The 20,701-nt window shown below is 46.5% G+C and overlaps 8 protein-coding genes across 8 annotated transcripts; 4 read left to right on the top strand and 4 right to left on the bottom strand.

Annotated features, from left to right (window-relative positions):
• Positions 1 to 174: 174 nt before the first annotated feature.
• On the bottom strand, positions 175 to 2,551 carry TREMEDRAFT_63597 (uncharacterized protein; the record flags this gene model as incomplete). Its single annotated transcript, XM_007005779.1, has 7 exons — positions 175 to 783; positions 808 to 1,301; positions 1,637 to 1,705; positions 1,900 to 2,125; positions 2,226 to 2,307; positions 2,390 to 2,468; positions 2,542 to 2,551. 7 exons carry the CDS (start codon positions 2,549 to 2,551, stop codon positions 175 to 177), a joined length of 1,569 nt encoding a protein of 522 aa, XP_007005841.1.
• A 1,215-nt stretch (positions 2,552 to 3,766) lies between these two features.
• On the top strand, positions 3,767 to 5,284 carry TREMEDRAFT_63598 (uncharacterized protein; the record flags this gene model as incomplete). Its single annotated transcript, XM_007005780.1, has 8 exons — positions 3,767 to 3,830; positions 4,181 to 4,315; positions 4,431 to 4,545; positions 4,588 to 4,632; positions 4,734 to 4,749; positions 4,880 to 4,891; positions 5,066 to 5,113; positions 5,198 to 5,284. The coding sequence occupies 8 exons, from the start codon at positions 3,767 to 3,769 to the stop codon at positions 5,282 to 5,284; spliced, it is 522 nt and encodes a 173-aa protein (XP_007005842.1).
• A 407-nt stretch (positions 5,285 to 5,691) lies between these two features.
• TREMEDRAFT_63599 (uncharacterized protein) lies at positions 5,692 to 6,288 on the top strand (the record flags this gene model as incomplete). The annotated part of the gene is made up of 2 exons (XM_007005781.1): positions 5,692 to 5,767; positions 6,026 to 6,288. The coding sequence occupies 2 exons, from the start codon at positions 5,692 to 5,694 to the stop codon at positions 6,286 to 6,288; spliced, it is 339 nt and encodes a 112-aa protein (XP_007005843.1).
• A 218-nt stretch (positions 6,289 to 6,506) lies between these two features.
• On the top strand, positions 6,507 to 8,420 carry TREMEDRAFT_44779 (uncharacterized protein). Its single transcript, XM_007005655.1, has 8 exons — positions 6,507 to 6,670; positions 6,730 to 6,749; positions 6,796 to 7,171; positions 7,332 to 7,388; positions 7,433 to 7,581; positions 7,737 to 7,942; positions 8,097 to 8,197; positions 8,282 to 8,420. The coding sequence occupies exons 1-8, from the start codon at positions 6,620 to 6,622 to the stop codon at positions 8,378 to 8,380; spliced, it is 1,059 nt and encodes a 352-aa protein (XP_007005717.1). The 5' UTR covers positions 6,507 to 6,619; the 3' UTR covers positions 8,381 to 8,420.
• Positions 8,421 to 9,826: 1,406 nt separating this feature from the next.
• On the bottom strand, positions 9,827 to 12,283 carry TREMEDRAFT_74282 (uncharacterized protein; the record flags this gene model as incomplete). The annotated part of the gene is made up of 2 exons (XM_007005878.1): positions 9,827 to 11,048; positions 11,272 to 12,283. The coding sequence occupies 2 exons, from the start codon at positions 12,281 to 12,283 to the stop codon at positions 10,039 to 10,041; spliced, it is 2,022 nt and encodes a 673-aa protein (XP_007005940.1). The 3' UTR covers positions 9,827 to 10,038.
• A 565-nt stretch (positions 12,284 to 12,848) lies between these two features.
• TREMEDRAFT_71997 (uncharacterized protein) lies at positions 12,849 to 14,827 on the bottom strand (the record flags this gene model as incomplete). Its single annotated transcript, XM_007005879.1, has 5 exons — positions 12,849 to 13,331; positions 13,493 to 13,741; positions 13,939 to 14,281; positions 14,402 to 14,621; positions 14,800 to 14,827. 5 exons carry the CDS (start codon positions 14,825 to 14,827, stop codon positions 12,849 to 12,851), a joined length of 1,323 nt encoding a protein of 440 aa, XP_007005941.1.
• Positions 14,828 to 15,553: 726 nt separating this feature from the next.
• Positions 15,554 to 17,123, top strand: TREMEDRAFT_74284 (uncharacterized protein). The gene is made up of 3 exons (XM_007005880.1): positions 15,554 to 15,663; positions 15,875 to 15,963; positions 16,115 to 17,123. The coding sequence occupies exons 1-3, from the start codon at positions 15,560 to 15,562 to the stop codon at positions 17,008 to 17,010; spliced, it is 1,089 nt and encodes a 362-aa protein (XP_007005942.1). The 5' UTR covers positions 15,554 to 15,559; the 3' UTR covers positions 17,011 to 17,123.
• Positions 17,124 to 17,434: 311 nt separating this feature from the next.
• On the bottom strand, positions 17,435 to 20,578 carry TREMEDRAFT_74285 (uncharacterized protein). Its single transcript, XM_007005881.1, has 6 exons — positions 20,016 to 20,578; positions 19,756 to 19,867; positions 19,353 to 19,605; positions 18,811 to 19,228; positions 18,575 to 18,685; positions 17,435 to 18,413 (listed from the first exon to the last, which is right to left on the bottom strand). The coding sequence occupies exons 1-6, from the start codon at positions 20,073 to 20,075 to the stop codon at positions 17,718 to 17,720; spliced, it is 1,650 nt and encodes a 549-aa protein (XP_007005943.1). The 5' UTR covers positions 20,076 to 20,578; the 3' UTR covers positions 17,435 to 17,717.
• Positions 20,579 to 20,701: the final 123 nt, after the last annotated feature.

A 20,701-nucleotide genomic window follows, 5' to 3' on the forward strand; every position in this document is an offset into this window, starting at 1 on the left:
GAGAGACTTCAGACTGTTGGCAGGCAAGTCAGAAGGGGGAGACAGAAAGATTGACGGGATCTGTCCAAGGAGGATGAAGAGAGGCGGCAGGGGTTACCTTTTCTCCCAGTCTTGGAAGTCACAAACCGACCTGCATCATCTACAGAACTACATGGGTCGTGAGTCCCTTCTTTCTCACATGAGCAGCACACTATTCTGAGAAGCCCCTGTGATCTGACAGGAAGATCCCCACCTATCCACTTCACTAATTTGTGCTCCCTCATGTAACCAACAGCTGAGCGTCCCATGGAGATCAGTGAGTCCCTTCCAGACAACCTCAGCCCACCCATCTGTTGGAGCATGTCCCACTACCACTCCAAGCTCGGGCCACCAGAATTCACCTCCATGCAGTTGTTTGCTGACACGAGACAGATCTCCACTGAACCTTCCTTCTCTCACAGCTCCAGCAAAGAATAGTCCAATGTTGAATGGAGAGGTGTCTCGAGCCTGATGAGGTGTGTTCGAGAAACCACCCCGAGTAGTGGAGAACATGTTGGCACCTGGAGTGTTCTTCCATAGCCCTGAGTCAGTAGCTTGTACCTCAAAACGAGGAATATGATTATCTTCAGCATGGGGTTGGGTTGCATTGAACACTGCTTGAAATAAGATCTTGGAACGTCTGTCGAAGTAGTTGGCAACCTTTGGCATTTCCAGATTGATCTCCTCAAGCTGGACCCCCTTCCCCTGTTTTGGATTGTAGCGGGTGATACCTTCCCCCGGGACAAAAGAGTTGCGCCATCCATACTATGCCATCACTCCATGAGGTACTGCTTTTGACTCCTTGGCATGGGATGCCCCATTGGTCTTGATGATGTTGTTGTTGGTACGTGATATGAGGTCAACAAGACGCATGATATTGAGAGCCTCATTCTTTGAAGACTGGCTGAGATGTTTAAGATTTTGGTAATAGACCACACCAAAGACTTCTCCCTCCTTCCCTTTTGTCTTGTCAACAAGGATGTTGAAGCCAGCTCGAAGTTGGATGAGAGGTGATAAATGATTGTCACGGAGGGCTTTTGTAATTTTGGGTAAAGATATAAAGCCTTTACAATTGGGATTGTGGAGATTGGTAGTGATAATATTGTTGATGACATGAAGACATGGTGGGTGGGGTTGACAAACATGAACAATGATTTTCTCACCAACATGGTCAAGACCTAAGAGTTGAGGAATGTAGGCAGATGGAGTTTGGAGATTGGGCTCATGACGAGCAGTATTGATGAGAGAATGGTGATATGCTCGCCGTTGAGTGTGTGTACAACCTATCATCTGTAAGCTTTATGGAAAGAAGAAACAGAATGAGTCAAAGATGAGACCATGAATCCTTGCTGGGTTGGCTGAGCAATGTTGACAAACCATGCCACATACCACCCCATCTCCTGAGCAACACTTGACAGGAGTGTGCCACATGGAAGAGAACAAGCGGATACAGATGAGCCTGCCGGGTTGGCTGAGCAATGTCAACAAGACATGCCACATACCAACTCATCCCCTGAGCAACACCTGACAGGGGTGTGCCACATAGAGTTTGACAGGTGTGAGAAATGAATGAGGATATTTGTGACCAATGAGTGATGGTGACAAGAATGGAACTCACGAGACACAGATGATGGTCCTTCTGATAGTCCGGAAATGTGGTTCAAATTTTGTTCCGGTTCAATGGGTTCTATGAGTCAGTCATGAAGCAGAATCACCATCTTCATCTTTCTATCTACTAGGCCTCGGCATTTTTCTTCAAAAACATGTAGTACTCTTTCTCCAATTCTCTCAATCTGCACTTATCCCCTGCGTTTTCCCCCGTAGCAGCAGAGCTTTTCACATACGCCTGGGAATACTTATTCCTGAGTGTATGAAACTCACTCTTAGTTTCCTCAGTCAAGGACTCCCTCCTCCTGTTCAAGTCCGACTCCAAGTCCCACAATTTATTCTCAAACTCAAAATGATAATGTTTGGGTTTCTTCACCACATTGGTCATCTCAAGGTCTGACAGCTCTGCCTCGCCTTCTGCTCCAGTGTCACGGGCGGGGTCTAATCCCCAAAGGGTAAGCAAGGTGACTGAGATGGGGCTGTAACCCGATACTTGTCTCTGGCTTGTAGAGCTTGAGGAGTATACAGAGGGTGACAAGGGACTGAGGGTAGGTACTGAGGGAACTGCAAGATGTCAGGCTGGATCTGACTGGACTGACAAGTTGAGAATGAGATTCAACATGAGATTCATAGGTGGGGAACAACCTGTTTGGAGGGGGTTTATGTCCACAGCAAAACAGGCTGAATGTCATGAATAGTGATAAGGAATTCTGACTCATGCTCAGAAGAATAGTGATAAGGAAATATGACTCATGCTAGGAACTGTGATAAGGATTGAAGGAAAATATGAGTCATGGTATTTAGCAGTTCAGCAGTGAGGCATTTACGTGATTGGCTGAAGCCTGGAAGGTTCAGCAGTTTAGCAGTGAGGCATTTATGTGATTGGCTGGATCTAGTTTCCCGCGGTGCACTCACCTTGAGGCATTTATGTGATTGGCTAGAAAATCCCTCACACACTTTTTCTTTAGTACACCTACTTTAGTTTTGAAGGGTATAAAAGGAGCACATCTCCCCCCTCTTTCTTCAGCAATGTATCTTCATCGTGAAGTTGAACTTCATCTTTGAAAGTCACCTAGTTGGTTCTAACCCAACACCTCAGTACCCTCAGTACCTAAGGCAGTCATCAAGCTCTACGAGCCAGAGACTAAGACCCTTCAGTACCCAAGGCAGTACTTTGCAACCGCAGTCTACCCGCAGGCGTGACACTGAACTGCAAAACTACAACAATAAGTGTCATGAAGTGACAAGACAGTTTGATAGTGATAGTGATAGGATGGGTTGGGTATTTAACCAGCGACCGGCGGTATGCAGTAACCGCCGGTTAATAGGCCTTTTAGCACAGTGGTTTAGACCGCTGCCTCTGAAGGGAACTGTTATATCGTCCCAATGCTGGTTAGTTGGTCTCGTGACAGATTAACCGGCGGTTACGGGTAGGATCCTGGGTTCGACTCCCAGGGTGGGCTGGGTCAAATTCAGTCCCTACTTGGAAAACCTCCCTCTCGGAGAAAGTTTTTGGCCCTTCCCTGTTGGGGCCCCGAGACGGGGCTGAAAGAGAAGGCATAATGTCACGAAGTGACAAGACAGTTTGATAGTGATAGTGATAGGATGGGTTGGGTATTTAACCAGCGACCGGCGGTATGCAGTAACCGCCGGTTACTAGGCCTTTTAGCACAGTGGTTTAGACCGCTGCCTCTGAAGGGCACTGTTATATCGTCCCAATGCTGGTTAGTTGGTCTCGTGACAATAAGCTACGGAAGAACTGCTAAACATATTTGCAATTCTCTTCAAGAGAATTGGCAATCCTGACATGTGAAACTAAGAACAATAGGCAAAGGACCCAGGGGTCCAGGGGTAACTGTTCCAGGTTCATGGGTGCGACAAGGAACAATAGACAGAGGACACAGGAGTCAAGGGGTAAGTGTGTCAAGCATGTGAACACAAAGGGGAACAATAGATGAAAGGCACAGGGGTTCAGGGGTAAGTATTTCATGTGTGGGAGTGTAAGAGATAACAATAGGGAATGTTGATGGAGATCAAGAACAATAAACCTAAGCCAAAGGGGGTCAGGGGAAGTGTTCCAGATGTGTTTCAAGTGTGGGAACATGGGAAAAGACTATCTTAGGTGGCAAGTAGGTGATGTATGACATCCAGCATCCCCTTTCTCCTTCTCCTTCTCCTTCTCCTTCTCCTTCTCCTTCTGAGGGGTATCCAACAATCATCCTTACATGTGTAGTTCAACCAGTGAACTAGCCATGTTTTAGACTTTGGATCATAGTCGTGAATCTGATCCACAGTGAATTCCTCTGAAGCTAGACATCAGCATGTACCAAATATGGCTTAGAAGGAATGAGGAATTCAGAGATGGATCGGTAAAGGGGATGGAAGTGGCCAGAATGGTAGAGGGGATGGAAAGGCAACTCACACTCTGTACCGGCTTCTGAATATTCACTCTCGCCAGTACTAGCATCACTTCCTGTTCCCTTAGACTCTGTTCCAGAAGTCATGGCAATGCTCTCCGTCTCAGTTTCCATCTGAGTTTCTGCCTCAGTCTCAGTGTTGGACCGAATCACAGGCTCTGGTGTTGGTGGGCCAGCTGAGGACAGTGGTGAAGAACCAACCGAGTCCATTTTGGGAATGTACAATGTCATTGATTTGCGACTACGTGCCACAATGCTGGTTTACGTTGACGGTTTACAATTACTATTTACGATTTGGACAGCTGATGATAGATGGTAAACTAGGTATGATCTCCAATGGACAATGTACAAGGTGTGATGTACGAGTTGGACTCAGATGATCGATAGTGTACGGTACGATGTACGATGAAGAGCAAACAATGATGATGATAGGCTGTGGACAATGGACGATGTACGGTACGATCTACGATAGAGAGTGGATAATGACAATTGACAATAGAGAGTGAGGAAATAGACAGTGTATGATGTACGACTTTGATGATAGGTATTGGACAATGTGTGCAATTGCGATATACGACTTTGACAATAGGTACTCGACAGTGTACACAATGTATGACTTTGATAGGTACTTGATGATGTGCACGATGTACGACTTTGAAGATAGGTTGCAATTTGCGACTTTGACAATAGGTACTTGACAATGTGCGTGAGTGTGATGTACGACTTTGACAATAGGTACTCGATCGTGTACACGATGTACGACTTTGATAGGTACTCTATGATGTGCACGATGTACGGCTTTGAAGATCGGTTGCGATTTGTGACTTTGACAATAGGTATTTGACAATGTGCGTGATTGCAATATACGACTTTGACAGTAGGTATCACTATTTTGAGAATAGGTACTTGACAATGTACACAATGTACAACTTTGATGATAGATACTCGATGATGTACACGATGTACGACTTTCAAGATGAATGACTCTGAAGATTGGTCACAATTTGTGACTTTGACAATAGATACACGGCAATGTGCACGATTTACGACTTGACGATAGGTCGAACAATGTATGTGATGTACGATCTTGACAATAGATAGCACAATTTTGACCGAACTTGATGATGTACACTCAATGTACGACTTGACAACAGGTCACAATGTACAATTTGACAGCAGGTCACGATGTCGTGTACAACTTTGACAATAGATATTTCACGATGTACGATTCTGATAATTAGACTGGAACAGTATACAGTGCATGACTTACAACTTGTCAATGCACAATGTACGTCTTTGATGATGTACGACTTTGACAATGGATACTCGACGAGCTGTACGGTTTTGATGACAGATATTTCACAATGTACGATTCTGATAATTAGACTGGGACAGTATACAGTGCATGACTTACAACTTGTCAATGCACAATGTACGACTTTGATGATGTACAATGTTGATGATGTACGACTTTGACAATGGATACTCGACGTTGTACGACTTTGAAGTAATGCGGTGAGCACAGTCAGAAGAATCAATTTAGTGAGAAATAGTTGGGTTACGATATCCCCATGAAAAGTGAGTCGGGATTCAATTCCGAGATAAGGGAGATAGCGCTTTGCCCGGCCACATTGACTCGGAAGCGCACATGTCGATCTACCTAGTCTTAGCTCGAACCACTGCTATGACCCCATGTAATATCAAATCCGCATTTCGAGAAAGTGGTCTATGGCCCTTCTGTCCTGCACACACTTTCCTGACATGTTTTCCTCGCTTTCAAACTGCCCTGTCACCCCACCTTGTGCAGTGCCTCGGACCCCTCTTACCTCAGTTTCCGACCAGAGTTCAATCAAAAACCATGTTGCAGAATTGCTCAACGAATGTTTATAAGGAGAAATTGCTAAAGCTCGGGTTGTGGTACTGGAGAGGGAGATCAGGGAATTGAGAGAAAGGGTAGGAATTGGGGAAGCGGAAAAGAGTAGGACCGACTGTTAAGAACTTGAAGACACATCATTTCACTACCCAAGAAGTATTGGAGGCTGTCCAAGCAGTTGAAGCGGAGAGGGATGTGAAGAAGAAGAAGAGGAAGAAGAGGAAGAAGAGGAAGAAGGGGAAGAGTAAAGTACCTCCTGGGGGTACCGGAGACACTGGCGGAGGTGCAGAGCTTGAAGAGAATCGAGATGATGAGGACAATGAGGTCAATGAGGACACTGAGGAGGAGAATCCTTTTCTTACGAGTGTCTAGGTGAGAGTATGCATCCACATAATAAGTACGATTTCGATCAATCGATGGGTTGACCCGAAGGGGGGTTTGACCCGATGGTAGGAGACAGACGTTACTGAGTAGTAGATAGAAGGCTAATTCTGGGTGAAGGCGTGGAGGATGTGGAGCCCCGCAACCCAAGATCCGGCCGATCACAGTTTTTGTGTTTCTCCTTTCATTCCTCTCCATTCTTCATAGGCTTCTTCTCGATAGGTTCATACAAGCCTTCGTATCTGAAGCATTATATAGGCGCTCGGTTACCGGAGGTCTCTTTATTCTTCATCTCATCGAACTCTACTACCTTCACGCCATCATGTCACCTGGGTACGAATTCAAATTTCTCTCCAAGCCAGCTACCGTAGCCGTGAGTACTTTCTTCCGCCTTTCACATCCTCTTCAGCTGGTATTTCGTTAACATTCCAGATCGTAGGATGTCCATTCAGGTTTCTCATTCATCTCAGTTGGCTGAGAATCAGCTGACATAGATAGTGGTGGTCAAGGTAAAGCAGGTGTGGATTTAGCACCAAACGCACTTGTCTCAGCAGGTCTCATAGACCAACTCTTCAACCTCGGTTGGGAAGTTCATTACGAATCAGAATTACATTTCTCTGAAATCCCATATAACCCCGCTCCCCCACATGTGCTCGGTGCAGCCATCCATGAGCAAGTGGAGGTGAACGTTCCTGTAAACTCTAGTCCTCAAGCCAAGAAAGCCACTATGATACAGAAATTACCGGATCCTGATATTGGTAAAATGAAGAAACCTCGGTTGGTCAGTGCTGTATGTGAGAAAGTGTCTAAAGAAGTTGGGGAGATCGCAGGGAAGGGATGGTTGCCTTTGACTTTGGGTGGAGATCATTCTTTGGTACGTCTCATCTTTCCTACAAAAGAAAGCTTTATTTTGTCCTTCCCCCAAGCAAGACCTTTTCAGCTTTAGGAGGGAAGGTGGTGTTGAGAAGGCCACGGAAGCGAATGTGAGGAGTGAAAGGGAGGGTTGAGAGGGATAACTTGACTGATCTAAATAGGCAATGGGTACGGTTTCCGGTACCAAATCCAAATACCCCGATGCGTGTTTGATATGGGTGAGTTTGTCGCCATTTGCACTTGTAGCCAGTTCTGAGGATAGATCGACGCTCATGCGGATATCAACACTCCTGAAACCACTGATTCTGGAAATCTTCACGGATGCCCAGTCTCGTTTTTGCTCGGATTGACGGGTACAGCGGTGGAGCCGTTTTCGACTTGGCTCAAACCATGTTTGAAGCCTTCAGAACTGTGAGTGTTTCCAGAAACCCAACCCAGATCACAAAATCAGTATGGAAACAATCACTCTAACTTTCCTATGATGTCTAATCAGCTGGAGTCATATATGTCAAATGGGCAGTTGAGGACCGCGATGAAGACAGGAGAAGAGCTCAACTGACATTCAGGGTATATATCGGCTTGCGTGATATTGACGCACCGGAGAGAGCTATCTTGCGAGAGAATGGTATCAAGGCATTCTCCATGCATGAAGTGGACAAGTATGGAATCGGAAAGGTCGTAGAGATGGCATTGGACCATGTGAACCCCAAAAGGGATAAACCTGTTCATTTGAGTTTCGACGTTGATGCTTTGGACCCGGACGTCGCTCCTAGTGAGTTGTCTCTCCCCTCAGATTTGTTCCCCCTTACACGGATACCGTGTCTAGACGCTCAGGGATTGCTCTGTGTTTCATAGAGTCAACGCATGGATAGAGTGGATTCACAGGTGGAGAACAAGCCAATGGTGAATTGGAATTGACAAGATAGGTACTGGAACGCCCGTACGAGGTGGTCTGACCTTCCGCGAGGGACACTACATAACCGAGGCGATCGCGGAAACAGGTCTGTTGGTATCTTTAGATATTATGGTGAGTGCTCTTTGCTCTACCTTCTCATTTTTATTTCTCACACGATCCCATCCAACCAGACGAAACCGTAGCTGACCCAGGTAGGAAGTTAATCCATCTCTACTTGACTCTTCAGCAGTCTCTCAAACCATTGCAGTCGGATGTTCCCTCACCCGGGCGGCACTGGGCGAAACTCTCTTATGAGAATCGACTTATACGATGTGACACATACATACAATCCTGATCAATTGTTCCAGTCAAAGTAATGTCATCTCATGTCACTTCCGCATTGGTACGCGTTGTTTTGCTCTCCTCAAGTGTCTTCGTGGTGGTATCATAGATACATCCCCTCTTGTCCATTACTGACGGTCCGGGTTTCGTGTTGCGGAGGCGGCAGGGGTGTGGTATGGGCAGGGGGATTCACAGGTGGGACGGTCGGTGTGGTAGTCTCTAGATCTGGGGGTGATACCACTTCAAGACCGTAATGCTTCAGCGCCTCTTCTCCTACTTTGTTTTGCAAAGCCAGACGAAGTAGAATTATTCGTTCTTGTTGTGTCGCACTGACGTGAGCCAAACTTTTCCTTTTGTTCACACTACCAAAGGACAACTGGCCATTCCGATAACGCATGATATTCTCTCGGAATTCCTCCGGGTTGCATTTGAGACAAAAAATAAAACAGTCCTCGTAGGAGGAGAGTTTCATGACAATTTTCTCCATTGGGATGTACCGATTCTAAAGTTGAGTCAGAGTGGAGAGGTGGAAACAAGATTGGATCAGAAATGACCTTGGCTTCCAAAAACGCACCAAAACTGACGGTAGGAAGCCATCTTCAACGCAAAGATTGAGAGTGAGAGGGATATGGAAGATTGATAATGGGAATTAAACTCACATCGTTACCTCGTTATCCACTATAGCTCTTCTCATTTCCCCTTCTGATCCCTCATCCTCCACTAATAAAAAGTCTTTCAATTGTCGTTGAGAATCTTCCAGGTGATGCAAAGAATTTCGTAATCTTGAGATTTCTTCAATCAACTCATTTTCTTTCCTTTGGATACTTCCGCATATAATTACAAGCGTTACTGGATAAGGTGCGAAGCTAGCTTGATCACTAGAGTACTATTACCATTGGAAGACAAACGAGTATTGAGTAGTGAGCGAAAAGAAAAGGACGTCAAGAATGTGTTTCCTAAGTAGTTGTCTGGTTGTCCTAGTTTAATGTCGCGTAGAGAAAACACGATTCTAGTAGTTGTTGATTCATGAGAAATGAGGTCTACCAGAAAGAAAGATCTAGAAGGGGAAGATATCGGAACACAAGTGGATGAGGGATAAGACCAGAGGGAAGAATTCAAACTCACCAGCTAGGATGGTAGAGACGTCGAGTTCTATAGCTTCTGCTAATGTGAATGGTTGAGGATACTTAGGGTTGTATGTAGTTGTCATGACTTCGTCTCCTTTCTATCTTTCAACAAGCAGAATCAGAGGGAAAGGACGAAGGTAGAGATGAAGTGTTGAGAACGGGTTTTAGTAGTTAAGCTTACAGTAAGTGTTCTCCCCACTTGAAAGTGGGGGAAATCGCAACTCGTCACCACCCAGGCGACAGAAACGATTTCATGTCGGATTCAGTATCGGTTCCACATGCTGGGCTAAGGGGCAACATGAACAGAGAGATACATTGATCTGAACTGCATTGATAGGTATTTACAATTCTTCATTCTCCGGATTCATCATATCGTCTCCACTACATCGTAACCGAGAGGGTAAGGGTCATTCCTGAGATTTCTCAAAGTTGTCTTGTCTTGACCCTAAGATGAGGCAGGTTAACGATGGAATCAAGAGAAGAGGGCTTGTAAGGAAAACACCCTCAAGCATACGCTTGAAAAGCTCCTTCTTCTTCATCCTGTGTCCAAACCCCATCCGTACACACGCTCACATGTTCTTTCCCACATCCTTTCACAGGACAAACCCAATCTTTCCTATCCACCACAACTTTTGGTTTCCTGGTACTTCTCACCCTTCTCTTCTTCCCCACATGTTCTTCTTCTCCCAACACAGGTAAATCCTCCACTATTTCACTTTTCGTATATGCCAACTTATCCAAACATTTCTGATCCATCATATGTCCGCATCTCAAAACCCAAACTCTATCTTCAGGTCCACGATAAGCGGAAGATAATAAAAGTCTATCACCACATGAACAACATGCTATAAAAGGTTTATGTTTCTTTCTATTCGGTATGACGTTACCATTTTCGTCCAACGTGATTGGTGAAGGGGGTAATTCAAAAGTATCCCTGAAACCAGGAAAATCTTCATGTTCTGGAGTTTTGACTCTTGCAACAATCGTCATAGGTTCTTCTCTTCTAGGTATCCTACCTATATTTTGAAAACCTAGGAAATCGCGTTCACCAAGCATCATCTCACGATAAGGATCAGCTGGACCGACACCTCTTGCGTAATCCCAAATTCGATTGATGGCAGCTCCGAATCCTCCAAAGGTAGCTCGATATTGATCATGTTGAGCTAGAATCCGTCTGAATCTTCCAACTTCTTCGTCATCACCTACGCCTGGTGGAGGGGGAGCATATTCACCCCCATCGTCGGAGGAATCGGGATCCACGGGAAGTTGACGGGTCAAACGAGCGTGGAGAGGACGAGCGCGGGGTTGGGTTTCGGTAGGTGGAGGAGGAGCGAAACGTATTTGTTGACCATTGGTTCGAAGGACTGCACCACCAAATCGTGCGCGTCTACGTTCAGCCGGAGGAGTGGGGATAGGTGGAGGAGACAGAACGGCACGACGGGTATCGCGGTTATCAGCGTTGATGATAGCCCTGGTTTCTGCTGCGCGTTGGTCGAGTAATTGATCGAGGTCTGCTTGGAGGTCAGCGTTGATCATGTGATGGTAGAATCCATCGGACGTCTTTGGTAATTTCTCTAGAGGAGCAAGGATTTGATCAGCCCACGCGATGTCACATTCGTAGAAAGTCCAAGTAATATCAGAATTATAATTTCTGAGTGCGTGTGATGAATCGTGTGAGGAGTGTGATAGAGAGTTATGCCTTATGAGATGAAAGAAGTAATTAGAAAGTCGACGCACCTCTCAAAGCTCGTCCATAATCTGGTCTTTCCGGTCGTTCAACATCTGCTGGACCGGCTCGTTCCCTTCGACCAGTATACACCACCTCATCATCATCTGGAGCCTGGATTCTGTGAGATCCAATAGTAGCTCGCGTACCAGATGGTCCAACCCTTCCACTGTCACCACGTTCATCATCCATTATACGCCTCCCTCCTGTAGAGCCTGAAAGTCCGAAGGTAGCGCGTTGGGCACGTGCAGCATTCCTCAATGCATTGACTCGAGCCTCGAGAGTTCTTAATCCTCGACCCAATGGGATATTGTCATCCACCTCAAACGTCACCCCTCGTCTTGTAGATCCACCCGGTTCCACAACTCTTTCATTTAGACTCTCATTCCTTACTCCAACTCTCCTGTTTGGACGGATAGGCCACAAAGATTCGATATCATCATCTTCATCAAGTGGAATTGTCCCCCCTCCCTGATTTGAAGAACTTTCATCACCCATGACGATATTGTCGACAGTCCTAGATGATCCAACATCGGGTAATTGTGAAGTGTTAGAATGGTCGAGATCAGAAGAAGAACCTCCTAAACGTGGTTGAGTAAGATGTGCTCTTGATCTGGATGATGAAGCAGTGAGATCTATTCTTTCTCTTCCTTCTCTACTCCCAGCGAGTAAATCGTGATTGCGAGTCAAGCGTCGTTCAAATGGTGATATATCCCGACGAGTTTCACCATCGAGGAAAGGATTGGGTCTAGCGGTATCAGGAGGATCTTGGAATCGGACACCTCGACGTGGATTATCATTGTCATGCGAAGTATCTGCAATAATGGGATCGTCAGATTCCATAGGAAGTCGACGTCGACGAGCGTTGATGATATCTAGGACACTACCCCTAGGACGGGTGTTGGGTTGTTGGAGGAGTGATCTTCTAGGAGGACTGAGATGGAGGGTCGGGGGAGGGAAAAGGGGTGGAGAGGGAGTGTCAAATGTAGGAGCATGAACATCGTCTGAGTCTCCTGAGGACATGATTCCGTGATTTGGGCTGTTTCACCGATGTTCGATTGTCAAAGAGGTATCTTGTCAAACAGTACAAGTGCGATCGGAGACCGATGGAAAATGAAGGCCAGAGGAAGAGTAAGATTCCTCGAATGGAGATAAAGGACTTGTCGACGATGGATTATACCAATCAGCCTGAGATGGGATGTGAAGGAAGAAGAGAAAAGTGTGTGAAGTGGAGATGGGCCAAAGGTCGTGGCTGATTTGAAGCCTCTGGGTGGATCAGCCCCTTCTTATGCATGTACAGGTCTCAGGCTTCATGCTCACAAATTATCAGCCGTCTACTCGACAGGAGAAACCTCGAAAGTATAGTAGATGAAGACAGAATGAGTTTTCATGTCGGAAGAAGAGAGTGAAAGTACAACATCAAAATGATTGAAACCAGGTTTCCGGACTTTGTGAGCGGCGAAAATCAAAGACATGTCATGCTTATTCTAAATCACTGTATGCTACATGCTACACTTCATGGACAATTCAAACATGTTAATATGTACAACATATCCCATAATCCAGCGAACTCCGATGCAATGCAATGCTAAACATCCCCCCAACGTTCCACCGGTCCACTCAACCATTCACCTACCAACTGTCCATCCTTCTCAAGGACAGCTAAACAATCTTCTAGTCTCACACCTACACCTTTCATTCCATGCACTGGCTCAGCATCTTGAGGAAGATAGATTCCAGGTTCCAAACTGAACACATGACCGGGTCCAGTTCCGCCTTCGTTACCGAAGACGAGATAAGGGAGTTCATGTCCCTCTAACCCGATACCGTGACCGAGACGATGTGTGAAGACTGTGAAATCGGGCGTAGGAGTAGAATTTGTGGATACGATACGTCGAGACATGTGGGAGGAAATCAGAGAGCGGGCGGAGTGATCCATCGCTGAAAAGAGAGGAGGGGAGGTAGTCGATGAAGATTTGAGGAGTTCGTATGGGGCTTGTTGAGCTTGTCGGACGAGCTCCCAGAGTCGGATATGCTCCGAAGGAATCTTTGAAGATGGCAGAGCGAAGGTCTGAAGGTCAGGTTGATAATGAATGATAAGACAACATCTGCAGATACCGGTAAGAGAACTCTGTAGATGGGTAGTAGAGAACGGGGAAGGTTGGAGACGAGAAAGTCGAGAAAGGGGTATGTGACGTTTGCAGTGATCCTTGAGAACGACCAGATACTCACTCGGGTGATATCAGAAGTATAACCTCCCCAAGTCCCTCCACAATCAATCAAAATCATATCCCTTTTACCTAAACGTCGATCCGTCCCTGATCCATGGGGTAAAGCCGCATTTTCGCCAAAAAGCACCAGCCCATCGGCTTCTTGTAGCCCAGAAGCGGTCATGTATTTCTGAAGGATTGTACGAGTTGCTGATTCGGTGATACCTATGTACATCTTGGCTCGTGTTTGTCGAATGGCATGAAGGGTCATCTGATATCAGCGTTTTCGTTTTCGTCGACCCTACTTCGTGCTCTCCATCTCCCACTTCTCTTCTCCCTTGCCCCAAGTCTTCGTTCTGTCAGAGGTAATGATAGAGAGACTGCCTGGAGTGACATATAAGAGGAGCTCAGAGGCGAAAAGGTGACAATGAGAGAAAAAAGAGATGTTTGTTGAGTTGACAAACTCACCTGATTCGCACATCTCAATAACCCCACCTCCCTCTCATCTTTCTTCTCCCTAATCCTTTCCACTTCTATAGAGCTCTTTACCCCTCCTGAACCCGCACGCTCCCTCACAGCAGAAGAAACGAACTCCCTCACATCTCTATCCAACACCACTCCGTCGACCTCAAGTGGTCCGAGCTCTTTCCAAAGGATTTCATGAGGATCTTCCGATTCTTCCCAAGCCACGTATTTAACGCTATCCTGGATTTCTTCAGGAAGAGAGATCTCACTTGCTCGAAGTGCTTCGAATTGTGGGGTGAGGATGATCACTTTTGGTCCTCCTTCTACCGCTGTTTGCTTGTTCGTCCTCATGGTGAGGATAGAGATTGAGTCAGTCGAGCCATCTGATTCGGTCGAGATAAATGTCCCATCGGACGAGATCGGGGCGAGAAAAGAGGAAGAGGTAGTGCCTGAGACGGAGACTGACTGAGGTATCACTACTACCAATAATGGTCGTTCAGATAACCACCAATCAGATTTACCAAAACCCCCAAGGAAGTATTCGACTGAAGGACCCGGTTCCGCTATCCACACTGATTTCCCGAGCACTTCACTCAGATAATCCAACCTGTGGGAGTATGTACCAGAAGGAGGGATGAGGAGAGATTTGCAATGGGTGTAGAAATCTTCCGAGAGGGAGGGCACGGCTCTCCAGGGGTTACAAGACGGCCAGTGTGGAGTGGTTGTGAATAAAATAAAGCCCAGCAGGAGGGCGATGGGGAGGTGCCAACGGGGACGACGGGGCTGGCTGATCAGTCTCGAACATCTATGAGAGGCAAGAATGAACCTTTTCAGATGAAACAAAATGCTCATCGGCCTTCTCACTGGATTTGATAGGGAGGAGAGGCTCCATCATGGTACGCGACACAAAGAAGTTTCTTTCACTGTGGGATGATGTATCGCGACTTATGAACTGGTCGCGATTGCTGGGATGTGAGGACTTGATGCGCTGATTGCATGATTGAAGTGCCACACGTGGAACCCAGATCCGATCGCCGAAGTCGCCGGTTGGCCGATGTTCCGATGGAAGTTGTGTTCATACGTCATCGGTCGAATCGTACCTTCACAAGGCGATGACGTTCCTGCGAGAGAAATTTCATATCCTCTGGTGCCTCAGCATGTTCGGGTAAAGTGCTGTACAAGTGCTCGTATGCACTCCCGTTCTTGTCATCCCATCTCTATACAGGTCCATCCCTTGGCACCAACTGGCATCAGTCTCCCCAAGCTATCAGCCTCGACTGGGCTGGGGTTAGATCTAGAGGAATCTGCTACGAGCAGAGATGATTGATGTGACGAATGACCGCCTTCCCGTCTTCCCGTCCGTCTTTCAGGGCACTAGCTACTAGGGTAAAGATCCACACTGCCTCTTTCCTCTTCTCTTCTTTTCTGCCTCTCCGCTCCGCTCTCTCGCCTTATGCCTAACCTCTGACGGTACCCTTCTTCCTCCCACCCCCACATATCCCCCCACCTGTGCACTGCCATGTGACGTAGTAAGTACCACTACTTATATCCTCCACAGCATTCAATTCCCACTTTCAACTCTTCTTTCCATCTTGACTCTTCAACTCACAGAGGATATCAAAAGATGCGCGTTACCACCAAAACCACCGGTATCGTTCTGTTATCCGCTTTGAGTGCGTACGCCAAAGTGGGGACTCCTTTGGAGATCGGTCAAGCCGGGTTAGCATAGTGAGTTTCATTTTCACTGTTCGATCGAAAGTGGCGACGATCGTTTCGACAAATCTCCCCTGGTCATGTAACGCCGCAGTCACCATGACTACTATTCAGTCTGCAGTCTGAGTGCTGGTAGTTCATGGGTCATTCGGATCGGAGGGCGGATTCGGTCAATGATGATGATGGATGAGAACGATTTGGATTGGACTTTCGAGCTGACACGAAGCCTTTCACCCAATTGTCAACAAACGGTGTTGCAACTTGCACGCAATTCCAGTTTATCACAATGCCTACAACTGGACGCTCTTTTACCTGGTGAGTAATCATTTTATACCCCGACTGACCCTATACTTTTCGTTTTCCGGCATTCAAAGTCGGACAGGGAGGATATGATCAAAACGCAATGGGCAGTAGTGGGGATCGAGGGACATAAGATGCTTAGTATGAGCTTTGGCTAACGTTCTAGTCCTCACTACAAACTCTTCCATCCTCCCCACTCTTGACAACTATCTCTCCACACTTTGTTCCTCTTCTCCATGTTCCAACTCCACCCTTTCGAATGCGACTTCCACTCTTCTGTCCGGTTGCTCCACAGACCTCGCTTCGGCGAAGATAGACAATTCCACCGTTTATTCCATAGTCTCTCTATATCCTCTAGCCCGTGAAATCGTTTGTCTCAAAACTTCCAACCCTTACAACGTTTCAACCACCAGCAACACTACCAACAGCACCAGCACCAACACCACCGTACCATCATCTTCATACAACACAACCAATTCTTCCTCATGGTCCAACACAACTTCATACAACACTACCAACGGTACATTCTGTTTAACTTCTCTCGCCACTGAATTCTCGACTTATCTCGATGCAAACCTTACAAACTATTATATCGATACTTTCGCTCTTGGTGGAAACGGTACAGCTTTACAACTTTTAGAGAAAATCCCACCTACGGCAATATGCGATTCATGTGTTTTCGCAGCATTCGATCTTATCAGTCAAAGTGTTCCTCAAGTTAATAATTACACAATCAAGAATTACACCGTTGCTCAATACCTTAATCAAACTTGTTCCGCAGAAGGTTTCAACGTTACGATAAATGGAACTCTTCCTACAAACATTACAGAAGTAGCAGTGAATAGTACTTATCCTTATACTGTTAAAGTGGGAAATACGACTTTGACTCCTTTCAATACTTCTTTACCGACGGCTTCAGTCAATGTTAGTGTTAGTTTGCCTACGTCTTTGACTAGCGTTTTCACTGCGGTTGGATCGGGTGCTACACCTAGTGGGTCTGCAGAGAAGAGAGATGTAGTGGGCTTGAAGGAAAGATGGGTAGGGGCTAAAAATATGAATTGAGGAAAGGGAAGAAGGTACAGAGGACATTGTTTATATACACGAAGATCTATGTAGCCATATTGAATCAATGTTTCACAGAGAAATTGGAAGAAAATGCATACAAATTGATCAGGTAGACATTGTCTGGATCGTGCAAGTTTCGGTCGCGCTAATGACGTCGACGATGGACGAGGTAGCTAACGATCCGAAAAGATACTCGGCTTACTCGTGATTGTGAACGCCGTCATGTCATCAGGTAGGAAGCAAGTGATCCAATGGGTCAATAGAGTGAGCCACGAGTAGGGAAGACTTAAGACCTTCCCTCCTTGGAGGGGATGATGAGTATGTCCTCGGCAGCATTGCCCAAATCAGCCAGTAGAAGTCAGCAGAGGTATTAGTAGACTAAATCGACAATGACAAGCTTAATGACTGACTTGCAGTTGATATTCGTAGCATGCTTCCTCACTTACACCGTACAAACTAATCTTTCCTCTGACATTTCCCTTCCTAGCTCGTATCTCATTCCTTCTGGCATTCCCTTCTCTTGCTCTCTTCTTGGACATTCCTATTCATTCCTCATCAATACCTTTGTATCATCCACCATTGTACCTCTTCGTGGACAAAAAAACCGTTGGGTCGACATAGTATAAAATACCTTGAAAAAGTATCAAGAACCAAATCCCACTCCAATGCCACCAAGAGAAAAACAAAAGGAAGAAAACTTTCTCTCATAACTCCATATCCCCCGCCATACCATAATCAACTCCTTCGTCTTCCTTTTCATCTCCCGTTCCTCTCACTCCACTTCTCACACTAGACAACTTATGTCCTTCTCTAACTGAAAACATTCCACCTCCTATTAACCCCGCCCTAGCACCTAAAGACATTGGTATTCCTCTATCAGGCACAGGACTATAACCCATTCCTGACGAGGGAGTAGGATATGGACGGAAATGTAAACCAGCCATTGCGTTTGGTAATGATCCTACTGATTGAGAATGTGGACTGATACCTGTTAATCCCATTCCACTGACGATAGATGTTGAACGAGGTTTGATCCCTACAGGGATTGTTCGTATGCTTGAATTGAGTACGTCTGATTGAGCAGGATTAGGACGGGGGACAATTGGTTCAGAAGCTCCCATACTGGATGTGGTCGTATCTGACGAAGGAGAGGATTTTCTGTCTTTGTTTGATAATCCCCCGAAGGAGGAAGGTTCTCGGAGGGATGAAGGTGTGAGAGGGAGGAGGACGGAAGAAGGGGGAGATCGGGCAGAGATGGAGGCATCGCGAGAAGCACGACGACCTGGTAGAGGGACGTTTTCACCTGCAGGTGATAAGATGGCGGGCCAGAGGGACTTGTCGACAGGAAGGGATCGTCCTGCTGCAAGAGCAGGGTTCATATGAAGTAGAATAGCAGCTCCCTGAAGGTCAGAAGATATTGCAAGGAATATGACAGAACGGAGAAAGGCGGGACGAGTGACGAGGAAGCGGAGGATACGTAGGGACAGCATAAGTTTAGTGGATATCAGGAGGTGAGGGGAAAATAAGAGAGGGGAGTCAACAATGTACCAAGCGAACTCACCTCAAGGGCTTGAACCTGTTGATGTTTGCTCATGCTAAGCTGATTGGGTTCTTTCCAAAACGGCGTATGTTCCCATCGATGTTTGGTGAGACAAATGGGGTGTCTATATTGCTAGTCGTCAGCACAGATCTAAACACACGACCACGGACACAAACGTCACCTTCCCTATTTCTGATGCCCAGCCAATGGGCAATAGTGAGCAAAGGGGATGGGGAATTGCAACCTCGACGACTTACCTTTCCACAGTCGAGACACTTGTAAATGTGACCTTTCCGTCTACCCTTAATTCCGCCGCTACCAGTGCCCAGCGCCAGGCTTTGCAAGTCCCCCATATCCACGTCCGCATCTTCCATCTCGGCACTCCCACTCCTCCCGCTGCCCCCTTCTACTTCACCGTCATCATCGTCCTCGAATTCCATGTCAAATTCCATATCGTCTAACGGTGGGCTTTGGACGTGACGTGCTAGAGGACCGCGAACAGGTAACGAAGCCGGTACAGCTGAGGCTGAGACTGTACGTCCGCCCGAACCGACACGATTACGATCAGTCTTGGAGAAGTCGAAGAGTTGAGGAGTGGGTGATGTACCGACTCGAGCGCCAATACGTGTCGAAGAGGCAGTTGCGGGAGATACGAGGGTAGCACCAGGAGGACGACTGATTGTTAGTTCAGTCCATTGTCTTCCCTTTCATCCAAGTGATACTACGAATGGACCCCGCAGCAACAGCAGAAAGAAGACGACAGTAAGACCGTCGATGAATATGGCATGAGAGAACTTACATATCCTTCCCATTGGACAATTCTCCCGTCAAACCCAACTTTCCCCTTGCCAGAGCTCCTTGAGTGGAAGAACTCATCCTTCTCGCTTTGCCTGGAGGTCCGACCCCGTTGATACCCAGGCCATTGGCTTGAGGAGGCCGCGAGGCCGTAAGGGACGAAGCGGGATGACCGTTCGGCATTGAAGAGGGTACAACAGCGGGCGCTGAGTGTCTGGGTGGGTTTGGTGGCTTCGCAGAGGCGAACTGAAGTAAGTCTTTTGAGTCAGCGATGATCTTTGTATAGGCGCCCGTGTCACCACTGCCGCTTTCTTAGAAGTTTTCAAACATGTTACAAAGATTCCGTCCGTCTGCACTGCTGGGAGAAAGAAAGAGAAGATTGATGGAAGAGAAAACGGTGAACTTACCGATAGCATGTTGATGTTCATCGTCACCATGACCATGTTGGCATGGTTCAAAGAGGGAAGGAAGGGGAAAGTCTTTATGTGGTTCATTGTTGGGTATCATCTGAGGCGTTGTCTATGGTATTAGCCAGTGGACGTAGAGTGTATCATGGACTTGACGATGAGTGCACAGCCAGGCAAGTCTAATATAGAAGATACGCGGTGTGAAGTGTCAAGATGACAATCACCGATGTTATATGGTTGGAACAAAGAGAAGTGCTTACCTGTACTGGGTGAACATCATTTGCAGAAGGTTTGCGAATATCGTCGAGTTCACCGCTCATCTCTCAAACCCCTTCACTCCTGAAAAGTGAAGATGAGAGACGATGAAGAGAATGAGACAAAGATTAGGTGTGACCTTGTGAAATTTCGATGGAATGCGTATGTAATCAAAATGTTCGAGTGAGACGTGTTGGGGATTGAGAGAATTGGGGGAATACACAAACCGGCCTTTTCCCGTCTAGCCGAAATGTCGAATCGTCGTCACGTTCACAGGATTACCGAATGTTATAAGAGCTATATCGAGATGGAGAAGAAGAGTATGCGGGAGAGAAGAGAGAGAGTAGAGAGGTCGCAGTTGAAGATGAAAGACAGGAAGTTCAGAAAGGATGTCAGATTTCAGAGGCGTTCACTTCATCGCACAGCCCGAAATCTCAAGCCAGAAGGGAAAGGACCGAAAAAAAAAAGTCTCGAATTTCTCTTTCCTCGTAAATGAAAATTTCGACTTTTTCCTTTCTAATTCTTTGATCTTTGTCTTGTCACATGAAAATTCGGTCAAAGTGACGAGGTGTAGGGGTGAGGTAATCGGGACATAGGGGAAATGAGAAAAAGCTTAAAAATTCGGATCGATGTCGCGATGGGATGGATTTACAGAGAGAGCGTGGAAAAGTCTCATTGTTATTTCGGCAGA

Source organism: Tremella mesenterica, assembly GCF_000271645.1.
Source record: "Tremella mesenterica DSM 1558 unplaced genomic scaffold TREMEscaffold_8, whole genome shotgun sequence".
Taxonomy (NCBI): Eukaryota; Fungi; Basidiomycota; class Tremellomycetes; order Tremellales; family Tremellaceae; genus Tremella; species Tremella mesenterica.

What these genes read in the sequence shown, in the direction of transcription:
- TREMEDRAFT_44779 (XM_007005655.1), top strand. Translation starts at nt 6,620, where the DNA reads ATGTCACCTGGGTACGAATTCAAATTTCTCTCCAAGCCAGCTACCGTA. An exon ending in ATCGTAGGATGTCCATTCAG is followed by an intron (nt 6,750 to 6,795) that starts GTTTCTCATTCA and finishes TGACATAGATAG; the next exon opens with TGGTGGTCAAGGTAAAGCAG. An exon ending in GGACCCGGACGTCGCTCCTA is followed by an intron (nt 7,943 to 8,096) that starts GTGAGTTGTCTC and finishes TTGACAAGATAG; the next exon opens with GTACTGGAACGCCCGTACGA.
- TREMEDRAFT_74284 (XM_007005880.1), top strand. Translation starts at nt 15,560, where the DNA reads ATGCGCGTTACCACCAAAACCACCGGTATCGTTCTGTTATCCGCTTTG. An exon ending in GGTCAAGCCGGGTTAGCATA is followed by an intron (nt 15,664 to 15,874) that starts GTGAGTTTCATT and finishes GCTGACACGAAG; the next exon opens with CCTTTCACCCAATTGTCAAC. An exon ending in ACTGGACGCTCTTTTACCTG is followed by an intron (nt 15,964 to 16,114) that starts GTGAGTAATCAT and finishes CTAACGTTCTAG; the next exon opens with TCCTCACTACAAACTCTTCC.
- TREMEDRAFT_74285 (XM_007005881.1), bottom strand. Translation starts at nt 20,075, where the DNA reads ATGAGCGGTGAACTCGACGATATTCGCAAACCTTCTGCAAATGATGTT. An exon ending in TTGTCCAATGGGAAGGATAT is followed by an intron (nt 19,229 to 19,352) that starts GTAAGTTCTCTC and finishes ACTAACAATCAG; the next exon opens with TCGTCCTCCTGGTGCTACCC. An exon ending in AGTGTCTCGACTGTGGAAAG is followed by an intron (nt 18,686 to 18,810) that starts GTAAGTCGTCGA and finishes GCTGACGACTAG; the next exon opens with CAATATAGACACCCCATTTG.